Raw genomic sequence first — 14,180 nt, 5'->3', positions numbered from 1 at the left:
TTGCAGAACTCCCACTGGATAACATCTGTAATTGTCTCCAGATGTGGACTACAAAAACAAAAAGGGGCCATGAGCTCATCTTTGGAGTTCCTGGCCGCACGCTCGGGACCTACCACCCCCAGATGCCCCTGGCGTCCTTGAACTATCTCGTCAGGACCCATCCCCGCTGCTGAAGCCCCAGCTAGAGGCAGCACTCCGGGAGGACACACAGGCCCTGCCAAACAGCTGCTGGCAGGGGAGCTGCCAGGCTCAGGGTTCTGGGCTGGCAAGAAGGTGGGGGCAACCCCCTCTGCCAAAGCAACCACACTGACCCCCTTGAAGAGCAGCTGTGTGGACGCCCGGCCCAGGTGGGGTCGGGCTCTGGGAGGGGGCTGCGCCCGGCCCTGGGCCGGAGCCCAGCGGGCTGGGCCGAGGCAGGAAGGGAAGGCAGGGAAGGAAAAGGGCCCCTCCGTGGAGCTGACTCAGCAGCCGAGGTGGCCGCCCTGCAGGCTGGCTTTGGAGGGGGGGCCAGCGCCTGGGAACCCTGTCTGGGGCAGAAGTCTCTAAAGAAAAGAAACAAACCTTAATTATTCTGCCCTTCCAACCCGACCCTCCTGGTTCCTTGGGGGCACCGGGGGAAGGGTCCCTCTGCTGCCAGAGGCCAGGCTCTGCTTGGGGGCCCCGAGTGCCCCTACAGCAGACCCACGCCGAAAAGGAGCCCGTCACAGAGCCCCAGATTGACACGCTCGGTCACGGGTCACGACCCGCCATGGGAAGAGACGCGAGAAAACCCAGGCTGCGGCCGGCCCCCACGGAGGGTCATGCAATTTGGGAAGATTTTCCTACTGGCCACGTCGTGACCACTTCCTCTAGTCTCTGGCGGCCTCGGGCTCAAAGGCAGCCTTTTAAGGCATGCAGGGGAAGAACAGCTGGCCTCCCTCATCCGCTCCCCTGCCCCCAAGGAGGTGTGCCCCGCTCCCCCCCCACCGACGCCCCAACTCCGGCTCCTAAATCCTGCTTGATCCACTCAGAATACCAGGCCCCACCTCTTGGAACGCGCGGCTTAGGGTGTCTCCCCACTTCCTTCCCAGCCCTTCCCAACCACCTGCCCGCCCCCCACAGAACTACAACCAGACATAGATCGTGAAACGGTTTATTCTCTGTGGAAAGGTTGAACAAGGTCAAAAATGTCCTCAGAGGGCACTGACCCAGCCCCGCCCCGCAGGTTCCTGGGGTCAGACGCCTCTGCCCCCCTCCCCCTCCCCTCCCCCTCATTAACAAAAAGGAACAATTTGAATGGAGTTCATATATAATAATTATAATAAAAATATACATTAAACAAAACAAAAAACCGAACAAGACAAATTTAGCTGAACTGCCAGCACCGTTCACCCCGTTTCCCCTCCCCCCGAATCCTCCCCCGACATCCCTCCTCTCACGCCCTCTCAAGTCCCCGGTACCAGGACCACCTCTGGTGGCCGAAGGCGACTTCAAACGGACGGGCTGGGTGGGAAGGAGGAGGGCAGGACACCCCAGGGAAGCTGGGCTAAGGCACGTGGGCGCCCAGGAAAGGGACCGCCGCATCACGACCACGTAGCCAGGCATCTGCCCCGCACCGGAGGAGGGAGACAGACTGAGCGTTCCAGGTCTCGGGGCCCCTCTGGTCCCACAGCTCAGTTCCCCAGTCCCCTGTCCTGAGAGCTCCCTGGTGGAGCCCTGGTGGCCTGCCCAGCCCCCAGCCACGCCTGGTGCCACACTTCATTTCCTGTCTCCTTTGGTTATTTGGGCTTGGGCCTCAGCCCCAGGTGCCTGCATTTAAACGAGGCTCTCCAGGCGCATCTCTGGGGCTCCAGACACAAGCATCTCCCCTGGGTCCCATTCTACCCTGGGATACACTCCTCTCTCTGGTTTCAGCTCTTCCAACCCTGAGAGTCTCACCCCAGGCTAACATGCGAGAGGGGCTAGGGTTGCCAAAGGCTCCTTCAGCCACAGTTTCGTCTCCAATGGCTCAGGCGCCTTCTTTGGGAGTTCTGCTGGGTAGGAAGGGCAGAGGCAGATCTTTGTGGATCTTGACCGAGCAAGCCACCAACGCCAAGGTCTTTAGGTGATGGAGCCGCCCTCCCTGCCCTCCCCGCCCCTTCTCGGGGACCTTCACCCTCCCTGCAAGAAGATCTCACTCCCATCAGCCTAAGAATGGCCGGAGACTGCCAACCGAGGTCCCCGGGGCCTACAGGGCTGCCGTGCCCAGAGCCTCCTGAGGTCAGAGTTCAGAGGTTAAAGGTATGTCCGGGGATGGAGCAGGGGCAGATGATCCCCTTTGACCTTCGCCAGTGAGGTCTGAGGGTCCTGCCTTCAAGCGTAGAACCGCCGTGACATTCACAAGAGGCTGAACACATACCAAGCTACAGGGCTCCCCTGAGGCCGGAAGGGACCCCCACTCAGTCCTCAGGGAGTCCATCTAGGGAAGAAGTGATGCCAAGAGTGAGGGGCGGGAAAGGCCAGTGGGGGGTGCGGAAGGGAGGCCGGAGGGAGGAGGCTCAGGACGGGTGGGAACAGCCCCCCCACTGCCACCTGCTGCTACTGCCTTCACAGACAAAGTCCTCCCGGTAGCAGTGGGGAGCGGCGGTGGGGGTCAGACCTTGTCCAGCAGGGAACGCTGGCAGTAGAGCAGTCGCTTGGGGGTCCCGTGGCGTCTGAAGAAGAAGACAGCGAGGCCCACTGCCAGCACCAAGAGTAGCAACAGCACGGGCAGCACGATGGCGGCTGCATTCACAGCCCCGCCGCCGTCCTCGTCCACCTCGATGATGATCACCTCCGACTCCTCCGTCTCCTCCACAGCCTCGTCTGGCCGGCCTGCCGAGGGGCAGCCCATCCAGTCCCGGAGGGCCGACTTGGGGTAGCCCGGCTCTACCTTCAGCTTCTGGTTGTTGAATTTCCAGTATTTGTTCCCCTTGTAGAAGTAGGTGAAGACTGGACAAGGGGCGAAAGGGACGGGGGCCGGAAAGATCCGAAAAGAAGAGCAGAAGGAAGCTCGGTTAGTGTGCTGGGCAGCTAAGCTCACCTCGGTCTTTCTGAGCATGTCTCCTCTGCTGTAAAGTGGGATGGGTTATGGGAAGACTGGGAGAGGAAGAATGGGGACCGTGAAAGTTCTTAGCTAGGCCAGTGTCTTTACTTGGTAAGCACTCCACTCATTAGTATTAATTTTTTTTTTTCTGGTGCTGGTACTGGGGCTTGAACTCAGGGTCTAGGCACTGTCCCCGAGCTCTTTTGCTCAAGGCTAGCACTCTACCACTTGGGCCACAGCACAACTTCCGGCCTTTTCTGTGTATGTGGTGCTGAGGAATCAAACCCAGGGCTTCATGCATGCTAGGCAAGCGCTCTAGCACTAAATCACCTTCCCAGCCCCACTGAGCTTCTTTTGCTCAAGGTTAGTGATCTACCATTTGAGCTACCACACTACTTTCAGATTTTTCTGGGTGGTTAATTGGAGATAAGAGTCTCACAGACTTTCCTGCCTGGGCTGGTTTCTAACTACAGTCCTCAGATCTCAGCCTCCTAAGTAGCTAGCGAGTAGGGAGCCACTGGTGCTTAGCTCCTTTAGCAAAAGCTCAAGGCTGGTGCGCTACCACTTGAGCCACAGCTCCACTTCTGGCTTTTTGATGGTTAATTGGATGTAAGAGTCTCATAAACTTTCCTCCCCCAGCTGGCTTTAAACCTCGATCCTCAAATCTTAGCTTCCTGAACAGCTAGGATTACAGGTGTGAGCGCTGGCGCCTGACAGCACTCCACTATTATCTCTATCAACTGCCTTCTACGTGGTGCGCGCTCTCCTCCCGCTCCTCCCTAACTCCCTGCTCCCATCCTCCTCTCAGACTGCTTTTCTGGTCTCACTCACCTTCATCACTGCCCATGAATGACCCTCTGGGAGACTCAGGGATTCCTTCCCAGACTTTGATGTTTTTGGGGTACTCGCTGTCCACTGCTCTGAACTCTTCATTGAAACGGTAGTACCTGGGGGACAGAATGCACCAGTGAGCAAAGGGTCGTGTGGACAGGGTGGGGACAGGGACTTTGAGTAATGAGGGCTTGCGGCTGAAAGTGGCGGAAGGAGGAGGTGGCAGGGAAGATCCAGGTTACCAGGAGCCACCAACAGCCCTTAATGACAGTGCCTGGCCGCGGGAGGAGAGGCGCGGGGCGAGGGCCAGGAGGCACCAAATGACCAGGTTTGAAACGGTGACCGGGTCACATCCCACTCATGCGGCTCCCAAGAGAGGCTGCTCGCTGCCAGCCAACAGTGGGGGGCAACGGGGGGGGGGGCTGTCGGCCTGCTCCTTCTCCAGGGAAACACGTTGGGGGAGAGTGGTCCTTGCTCCAGAATCTAGGGCGAAGGATTTGTGTGTCGGGGGGGGGGGGGGGGCTTGAACTTAGAGCCTGGGCGCTGTCCCTGAGCTTTTTATGTGCTCAAGGCTGGTGCTCGACCACATTGAGCCACAGCTCCACTCCTAGTTGTTTCGAAGTTCTCGTTAATTCGAAGAGTCTGACAGACGTTCCTGCCTGGGCTGGCTTTGAAGCAGGATCCTCAGATCTCAGCCTCCCGAGTAGCTAGGACGACAGATGTGAGCTACTAGCATCAGGGAAGGAATTTTGTGTGTGTGTGTCAGTACTGAGACTTGAACCTGGGCATGGGCACTGTCCCTTAGCTTTCTCATTCAAGGCTGGTATGCTACTTGCGCCATCGCTCCACTTCTGGCTTTTTGGTGGCTAGTCAGAGGGTAAGAGCCTCACACACCTTTCTGTCCAGCCTGACTTTGAACCTTGATTCTCGGATCACAGGCGCCAGGCAGGGTGGGGCGACAGGAGAGTGGAATGACAGTCGTTTCTGAGGGTAGAGGCCCGGCGTGAGGGCCTCAGGTCTTACTTGTTTCCACGGAAGAAGTAGGTCTTTCCATTGGGCATCCAGAAGAGAGCAGCGTCAATCTTGTCAGTAGGCAGTCCCCGACCCAGCTCCTTAATGTGCTTAGGATAACCAGGTTCCAGCGAGGCCTCGTCAAACACCCAGTGCTTATCTCCTGGCAGAGACAGACAGACAAAATCAGAGTTGAAATTGGGCTCTGAGGTTATTGGGAGTTAACTGGAATCAGTTCCTCCAAAGAGACCCTCCCAACGCCCAAAGACTAAGGAGGAATGCCTGGTTACCTTTGAAGAAGACAAATTTGCCATCCTTCCTCTCGTAGGCAGTGTTGATGGATGGAGGCAGGCCCCTCCAGAACTGGCCAATGGGCATCGGATAGCCATCCATCACTTGGTTGTTCCTCACCCTCCAGAACCAACGCTCCTGGAAGCCAGGTAAGGTGCGGAGGACACATTACGACTCGGAGCCCAGTCCTCTTGTGCTGTTCCCCTGTGGCCCTTTGTCCTTTAGTTTTACTTTGTAGTCCTTCTGTTGCCTCCCTGCAGGGAGCCCCTCTGCCCGTCCCCCACACCAGTCCACTTCTTTCTCTCACCTTGAAAACAAACATCTCCCCTCGCAGCATGGCGACAGTATCAAAGTTCCCATCACAGATGTTGGGCCCATAGGTGGGGTTTTTGGGCTTATCGGGGACAGAGGGCCAAGAGGTACTCCTGGGTTGAGACGGTATTCTGGTGGGTGACCCTGAGTCACTTCCTGGGGGAGACGAGAGAGGGCACTTCAGACTTGGAGAAAGTATAGACAGATGACAGACAGATGAGCTGATAGCACTCTAGAAAGGTGTGAACAGGCCTTTGGGGGAGGATGAAGCAATCACCTTACAGGCAGGGTAGAGTGTGTGTGTGTGTGTGTGTGTGTGTGTACTTGTAACGCATGAGAGAAGGAATAGGAACAGACCAGAGGGGCCAGGAGGGAGCAGTGAGCAGGTGTGTGTGTGTGTGTGTGTGTGTGTGTGTGCACGTGTGCATGCGTGTAGCCCTAACGCAGGAGGAACAGACCAGAGGGAGCAGTGAGCAGGGGTGTGTGTGTGTGTACTTGTAACGCATGAGAGAAGGAATAGGAACAGACCAGAGGGGCCAGGAGGGAGCAGTGAGCAGGTGTGTGTGTGTGTGTGTGTGTGTGTGTGTGTGCACGTGTGCATGCATGTAGCCCTAACGCAGGAGGAACAGACCAGAGGGAGCAGTGAGCAGGGGTGTGTGTGTGTGTGTGTGCGTGTAGACCTGTAACGCAGGAGGAACAGACCAGAGGGAGCAGTGAGCAGGGGTGTGTGTGTGTGTGTGTGTGTGTGCGTGTAGACCTGTAACGCAGGAGGAACAGACCAGAGGGAGCAGTGAGCAGGGGTGGGTGTGTGTGTGTGTGTGTGTGTGCGTGTAGACCTGTAACGCAGGAGGAACAGAGCAGAGGGAGCAGTGAGCAGGGGTGTGTGTGTGTGTGCGTGTGTACCTGTAACGCACGAGGAACAGACCAGAGGGAGCAGTGAGCAGGTATGTGTGCATGTGTACGTGTAGACCTGTAACGCACAAGGAACAGACCTGAGGGAGCAGGAGGGAGCCGTGAGCAGGGGTGGCTCTGGTCCACTCACCATAAAGCTGCTGGATGCCGCGGCGATCATCATCCGGCAGCACGAAGTTCTCCGTGTCCATCCACTGGTAGAAGGGCGCCATGATGGCGGAGGGGTCGTTGGAATGCTCCAGGCCCAGGGCGTGGCCCAGCTCGTGTACAGCCACCAAGAAGAGGTCATTCCCTGGAGGAGTGCGGACAGTGAGATGGGGCCTCCTCTCAGGCTCCTTCCTCCTCACTGGAGATTGCTGTTTCCACGTAGCCTGCCAGGCATGTCTCCCAACCAAGACAGCGAATCTGTAGGCTCAACCTCCTACTTGGTAGCTCGGGCACACGGCCAGTCGGAAACCTCCTCTGGGAGGAGCGGGAGTACAATGCTGAGGGCAGCATCGCAATGGCGGCAGACCTGCGCTGTAGAAGCAAAGACCCTCTGGGGACCCATCTTCTTCCAGGAGCTTGGCATGAGGTTGGCCTGGCAACGTGGGCACTTTGAAGTCTTTGACTGCAAAGTCGTTCAGGGAGTGAGAAGGGACTAGACTCCAATAGTTACAATCAGGTTCTTGCTTTTGTTAGACGTTACATTAGGAGGTCATTGTGGTCCTTTCTAGCACTTACCTGGGTTTCTTAGTTTGTCTGTCTGTTTTTATTGTTGTTATCTTCTTTTTTGGTACTGAGGGATCGAAACCAAGGTTGTGGTACCCTCTAGGCAAGTGCTTTGGTACTGAGCTACATACTAGTCCCTTTGTAGAACTTAGAATTTCCTTTGTATGGAGACTCCCTATTTAGGTTGGCCTAAATCCAGGGTGGGTCTAGGGTGGGTGATAGGATTGACACAGGGTTCCCTTACTCACCGTTTAGATCTTCGTTCTGGACAGTCCAGGGTTCGGCAGAGTCAAAGTGGGTATCCCCTCCAATGTTGGGGCCTGGGAAATAGGCGTGGGCTAGGAAGCCACCCTCGCCGTCAAAAGGTGTGCTGTCACCGTGGAAACCCTCAGCAAACAAGATCATGATGTCCGCCTGCTTTTCATGGCCCTCTCGGATGTAGGCGTAGGGTATTTCACGGAAGCGCAGGGGCGTGGCACTCTCCCACACACGGAATGCTTTGCGGATGGCCTCCAGTGTGGCATATTCTCCCACCTTGGGGGTGTAATTCTGGATGCTGGGGTGCAGTTGTGAGGGGAAGGGATGAGATGTGTTAGGATAACAAGGGGTAAGTAAGATTCTCCTTCCCTCTTCTCTACTCTGAACTGCCCAGCCATCTTTGCCAGATCCACTCTTCTTGCTGCCTCATGTGTGAACCTTCAGCACCAGGAACTGAAGAGGTAGGTCTCTTCCAGCTTTGACTCTGTGGTACCGGGTGCATCTACTGACGGCTGCGCCTCTCTCAAGGGTTACAGCCATTTCCCCACAGTCTGGGATGTTTCTCAGGAAGGGAGGGACAAGTACAGGAGGTCCTGAAGAACACAACTGACGTCTCTCCCCAAAGCGAGGAACGTCATAGGCCTGTTGAACTTACCAGAAAGTGATCTCATTATGCTGCCACTTGAGGCCCTGGATGGCGTAGCGCTTCCTTCGTACATTGGCCTTGATCTCAGCCCCAAACTTATCTGGAACTCCACAGCGAGGACGCTTCATGGCCCTGGGGTGGGGGGACTGGGGTGAGTCCAGGGCAGTGGAGAGAAAGCTCTCCAAGGGGAGAGGGTGGGGTTCCACGGCAGCCCCTGGATCCTGGCCTCTGGCCCGGGCATCAGTGTCGGGTGAGGCTGGCAAGGTGGGGAAAGGCCAAGGTTATGAGGTTAGGGTTTGGACTGGTTTATCAAGGAGGGGAACACGGAAAGAGCCAGGCATTCGAGTGGTAACGTTCTGGTGTTCTGTGTTGTCATGGGTACTGGGCAGGGCCAGGCACTTACTTCAGGGTGTCTGCATCAGCCTTGCCCGTCACTTGCAAACCATAGAACTTCTGCATGGCAGCAATGGCAGCCGAGAAGGACTGGGGTGAGCGCTGTGTGTGGGTACGTAGGTCCCCAGGAGGCAGGTAGCCATACTGCTGTAGCCAGGCCTGTCAGGAAGAAGAAAATGGCTTAGGGCATTCCCACCAGCCCCACAGCACCTGGCATCTGCCCGTGGCTTTGTGAGGTTCCCAGCCTGACGCTGGCAGCAGGTGTGGAGGGATTCCCAGCCTGACCCCTGGCCTAGACTCCAGAACGGCTTGTCTCCTCGAGGGCTGCCTGTGAGCCCACACAGACCACACACTGCGGCAGCCTTCTTGAGGATGTGAAGGCTGGTGGCTCAACGAAGAGTTCTAGGACATTTACCAGAGCTGTGATTCCTTCCAGTGTTTGTTGGTGCGCCTGCAGATGTAGCAAGTCCCATCTGGGCCCATGATGAGAGGCGGTGTCAGGCCGAGGGGCTCTGCTTTTGGACCCAATAGGAGGCTGTCCTAGCAGAGGTGCCACACCTCTAGGACCCTCAGAGCTGAGATTTTTAGGAAAAAGGACCTAAAAGCTGGAGTTGAGCACCAGTGACTTGTCTGTCACCCTAGCTACTCAGGAGGCCGAGATCTGAGGATTGCAGATCAAAGCCACCCAAGGCAAGCAAGTCCATGAGATTCTTTTTTTTTAATTTGGCCAGTCCTGGGGCTTGAACTCAGGGCCTGAGCACTGTCCCTGGCTTTTTTTTTTTCCTCCAAGATAACACTCTACCTCTTAAGCCACAGCGCCACTTCTGTCTTTTTCTATATATGTGGTGCTGAGGAATCGAACCCAGAGCTTCATGTATGCTAAGCAAGTACTCTACCACTAGGCCATATTCCCAGCCCAAGTGTATGAGATTCTTCTCACCAGTTAACTACCCCAAAGTTGGAGATATAGCTGTGGCTCAAGTGGTAGAGAGCCAGCCTTGAGTTGAAGAGCTCAGGGACACCACCCAGGCCCACAGTTCAAGCGCCACGATTGAAAGAAGTCTAGTACAGGCATTGTCCCCATCCAAACACTATATATATATATATATACACACACACACACACACATATATACACACACATATACACATATATACACACACATATATACACACATATATACACACACATATATATACACACACATACATTATATACATATATATAATTTTTTTTTCAAACCAGGATCCTTAGATCTCAGCCTTTTTAGAAGCTAAGACTACAGGCACAAGCCACTGGCCCCTGGCTCAAACACTATCTGACCTAGGGCTTGGGACATAAAAATCCATTCAAGATTCTCAGCTTAGTGGGACATACAAGAGTTTGACTGAAAGGCACACACACACACTGGGGCTGGGGATATAGCCTAGTGGCAAGAGTGCCTGCCTCGGTATACCCGAGGCCCTAGGTTCGATTCCCCAGCACCACATATACAGAAAACGGCCAGAAGCGGCGCTGTGGCTCAGGTGGCAGAGTGCTAGCCTTGAGCGGGAAGAAGCCAGGGACAGTGCTCAGGCCCTGAGTCCAAGGCCCAGGACTGGCCAAAAAAAAAAAAAAAAAAAAAAAAAAAAAGGCACACACACTGTGAAGGCATAGTAAGGGAACGGTTGGCCTTTCTTGTAAGAACAATGGATGGCGTGTTTTCCTAATTTTTTTTTTTTTTTTTTTTTGCCATTCCTGGGGCTTGAACTCAGGGCTGGGCACCATCCCTGAGCTTCTTTTGCTCAAGACTAGCACTCTAGCACTTGAGCCACAGCGCCCCTTCCGGCTTAAGGTGGTCTAGTGGTAGAGTGCTTGCCTAACATGCATGAAGCTCTGGGTTTGATTCCTCAGCACCCCATAAACAGAAAAAGTTGGAAGTGGTGCTGTGGTTCAAGTGGTAGCCTTGAGCAAAAAGAAGCCAGTCCCAAGCCCCAGGACTGGCAAAAAAAAAAAAAAAAAAAAAGTAAAATAAGTCAGTTGACACATGGGATATGAAGATGTTTAGATTCTTTAATGGGGAGATATAACCAAAAGAGCTAGCTCTGGTCCCTGTTCTGTTTTTAAGGCGTCTAGAGTGGGCTGCAGGTTGCTAAGGACAGGGACTCTGAGAGAGAGAGGACTAGGCTGCTGCTGTTGTGTGTTGCATCCTCTATTCATCTGATGCCTCTATTTCCATTCCGCCCTCCCAGCAGCTCCTAGGTCCAGACACTGATGATGGAACAAAGCCCTTGCACAGGGTCTTGGGGTGATTCAAGAGCAGCTGACTGGGGACCTGTGCCCACATGGGCACGAATTGCAACACAGTTCCGGGAAGTGTTCCCCGGAGGCCGATGGGAACTGGAACCTGAGCTGTGCACAGCCCAGGCTTTCCCTCGTCAACAGGCTTGGCCTCAACAGCTCTGGTGTATACAAGAGGGAAGCCACGCAGTCTGCTCTGGTCTGGAGGTGTTCTCTGTGAGCGGCAGGCCTGCCCTGACCTGTGCTGGTGATGCCACAGCCAGGGCCCTCGCGAGGCCTGCTGTGGCCTGTGCCTACCCGTGCAGGAAACTCTCTCTGCCCCTAGCCTCACCTGCAGGACAGACACACCCCAGGCTTCTGACCCCAGCTGGGAGAGCAGATGTGGAGGGGGGGAGAGGAAGTCAGGAGGAATGAGGTCAGAAACCTCAACCCTCGAAGCCAAGCTAAGATGAATGCTCCCAGGGCAGCCTGATGGGAGGGAGAGCGGCCACGGAGCGCATAGTTCCTTTCGGATGAGTTGCTCAGGAGGTAAGTAAGTTGAAATAGTCACGCCCACAACGCCCGTTCTGTCCCCTATAGAGGAAGATGGAGGCTTAGGCAGAAAGGGACCTCCCTTGAGTCAAGGGAGCCCCAAGGCTTGGAAACAAAGTGTCGCTGTCCTTTTCCTGGGCAGGATTCCCTCTTCTATCTTACAGGGAGGCTCTGAGCAAAGCAAGAACCACAGAAACGATGAGGTCTGAACCACAGGAGAGAGGACGCTCCTGTCTGCGGCCGGTGGGGGGAGGCCCAGGGCCCAGGGGAGGAGAGGGCTCCCCCATCCCCATCCCCGGGGCGGTGGGGGCCTGGTGGAAGGGACCCAGCTGCCTGAGGCCTGTTGGCCCGGAGAAGGGGCAGCGATGGGTCACAGAACGCAGCCCAGCCCAGACACACACGGGAAGGAGGAGAAACCAGAAGGGCTATCTGGGGCCTTGCCTTCGGGGCTGCGGGAGCCTGGGTCTGGGAGCCTGGGTCTGCTCTCCAGCCGGCCCCGCCCCGGGAGCCTGCCCCTCCCTCCCTCCCCCTGCCTCCCACCCCGCTACTAGGGCCCAGAAGCAAATGGTGGTTCTGGCACCGGGACATCCATGACCCACTTACAACTCGGCCAAGGGCTGCCGCCCATCCCCACGGGGCCTAGTGGGGCCAGGGAGGGGAAGAGGAGCCCCCCCACCCCGTGCCGGGGGTCCTTTTGTTAGAGGCCGTCCCCGCGGCCCAGGTGGAGATTCCGGGCCGGGTGAGGGGCGAGGGCGGGGACCCTTCAGGGGCCGGGGGAGGCAGGCGTTCTTCTTTCCGGGGAGGTTTCTGTGGGGGTGGCACCGGCACCGGCACCCGGACCCGGACCCGGGCGGTTGGAGCCCAGCCCCGGCCCCATCCCCCGCTTCGCCGGGGCCTTTCCCGGCCCCTCCTGACCGCACCCCGGCCCTGGCGGGGCTGAGTGGGCCGGGATGGCCCAAAATAAGAAGCCGATTCAGTCAGTCTCCCACCTTCACCCCAAAATAAAGGAGAGGACAAACTTCCTCGGGTCCCTCCCACGCGGCTCCTTCCAGGCCCGGCGGGCCCCGGCCGGGGAGCGGCACGGCGGGGGGGGCGGGCCCGGCCCCCTCGCCGCCCCCGGGTGACACCCGGCTCCCCCGCCGTCACCGCAGAAACACAATAACGACGCCCGGCCGGGCCCGCGGGCGCCGGCGGGGTGGGGGGCGGGGGGCCGGGCTGCGCCCCCGTCCACAAGCCGCGCTTTGTGCGTGCGCGGGGAGGGAGCGGGGCCCCGGGGGGCGGCCGGGGCGCGGGGCGGTCCGCGGGGGCCGCACCTGGCCGCGGGGCGGGCGGCGGGGCGGCGGGGCGGGCGGCGGGGCGGCCCCGCTCCCTCCCCGCGCCGTGCGCCCCGGGGCGCCGCGAAGTTCACCCCGTCACGTACGGCCCGACCGGGCCCGGCCCGCGCCGGGGCACCGGACACCGGGACACCGGGGTCGGCTAGGTCCGGTCGGGAGCCCAGCTCGTGGCGGAGGGGGCCCGGGCCCGGCGGCGGGGGCGGCCACGCTCCCCCGAGGGAAGGAGCCACGGGACGGGGCCGGGCGGAGCGGGGCGCGGGCGGAAAGTTGGCTCGGGTGGAAGTTTGCCGAGGGAGGGAGGGAGGGAGGGAGGGAGGGAGGGGAGGGGGCCCTGCGCGCCGGAGCCCCGCGAGCGGGGGGCTGCGGTCCGCGGGCGGCCCCCGGGCCCTCACTTACTTCGGGGCTGAAGCTGCTGCTCTGGGCCGCGGCGAGCGCGGCGAGCGCGGCGCCGAGCGCGAGCAGGGCCGGCAGGCGGCGGCGGGAGGCCCGGGGGGCGGGAGCCATGGTGCGCGGCGTCGGCGCGCCGGAGCCCTGGAGCGCGCCGCCGCTCGCCTTTGTCCGGGGCCGGGGCGAAGCTCGCGTCCGTGCGGGCGCCGGCGGCGGGGGGGCTGCTCCCGGCGAGGTCGGCGCGGCGGCGGCGGCGGCGGCGGCCCCGGGCCCGTTTTTATCTTTCTCCGGCTCCGTCGGCGGGCGGCCCGGCTGGTCCCTCCCTCCCCGGCTCCCCGCAGCCTTCCCCGCCCCCCGCCCCCAGTGCCCTCCTTTCCTGGTGGGGACGTGGTGGTTTCAGCCTGAATCCAATTACAGCGGAGCGCTGGAGGGCACGCGCGCGCGCGCACACACTCACACACTCACACCCCGCGCACGGGACCCTGGACGGGGCGGGACGGGGCGGGTGGGAGGCCTTCCCCTCCAGGCACGGTGGGCGGCTTGATTCCGGCGGTACTCCGCGTTTGTCTCACCTCAGCGGGAAGGGCGGGGGGCGGGGGGGGGGTGCCCCGTGGGGGGGGTGCCCCGTGGGGGGGCGCCCCGTGGGGAAGGCCGGGAAGGGGCGCCTCACCGAGCTGGACAGCTTCTCCTGGTGCCCCCCCACCCTTGAACTCCACACCCCGCCCTCACCACACCGGGCCTGGAGACCCAGTCCCGGGAGGGAGGGACAAGGCGCTCCTCGGCCGCGGTGCTGGCCGTCGAGCTCCGGGCCAGTGGGAGCTGAGTAGTTGCAGGGGTTCAAGGCCATGGGACTGAGAGCGGCCGGGGCAGAGGGCCGCGCTGGGAGTCTCACTGCGAGCCGCAGGGCGTTCTGCCGCCTCGCTGGAAAGGCGGCTTGGGGACCCGCGGGGCTCGGAGGACGCGAGGTGCCAGACGCGGGCCAGGCCGAGCGGGACACAGATAAGGGCCTGGAACGCGACCTGGAAAAGCCGCACCACAGAAGCAGGAAGAGCGTGGGAGACAGAAAACCCGACCCTCAGCGAAATCCAAGATCCAAGGACCGCATCTGGTCAGGGGGAGAGGAGAGAGGTGTCGTGGGGGGAGGAGGCGGGGAAGGAGCCTGGACAGAAATTAGGTCAGGTTAGGCACAAAGCTCCAGCTATCTAGGAACGATCACATTTGGGGCAGAAAGATAAAAATC

At 59.1% G+C, this 14,180-nt stretch overlaps 1 protein-coding gene across 1 annotated transcript; it reads right to left on the bottom strand.

The window, feature by feature from the left end:
• Nucleotides 1–1,390: 1,390 nt before the first annotated feature.
• On the bottom strand, nucleotides 1,391–13,228 carry Mmp14 (matrix metallopeptidase 14). Its single transcript, XM_048362733.1, has 10 exons — nucleotides 12,950–13,228; nucleotides 8,419–8,567; nucleotides 8,025–8,147; nucleotides 7,360–7,667; nucleotides 6,531–6,692; nucleotides 5,484–5,644; nucleotides 5,176–5,314; nucleotides 4,898–5,048; nucleotides 3,875–3,990; nucleotides 1,391–2,949 (listed from the first exon to the last, which is right to left on the bottom strand). Exons 1-10 carry the CDS (start codon nucleotides 13,055–13,057, stop codon nucleotides 2,612–2,614), a joined length of 1,755 nt encoding a protein of 584 aa, XP_048218690.1. The 5' UTR covers nucleotides 13,058–13,228; the 3' UTR covers nucleotides 1,391–2,611.
• Between the last annotated feature and the right edge of the window lie 952 nt (nucleotides 13,229–14,180).

The sequence above is a fragment of the Perognathus longimembris genome, chromosome 14 (genome assembly GCF_023159225.1).
Source record: "Perognathus longimembris pacificus isolate PPM17 chromosome 14, ASM2315922v1, whole genome shotgun sequence".
Lineage (NCBI taxonomy): Eukaryota > Metazoa > Chordata > Mammalia > Rodentia > Heteromyidae > Perognathus > Perognathus longimembris.
This window is presented reverse-complemented; position numbering and strand designations above follow the sequence as displayed.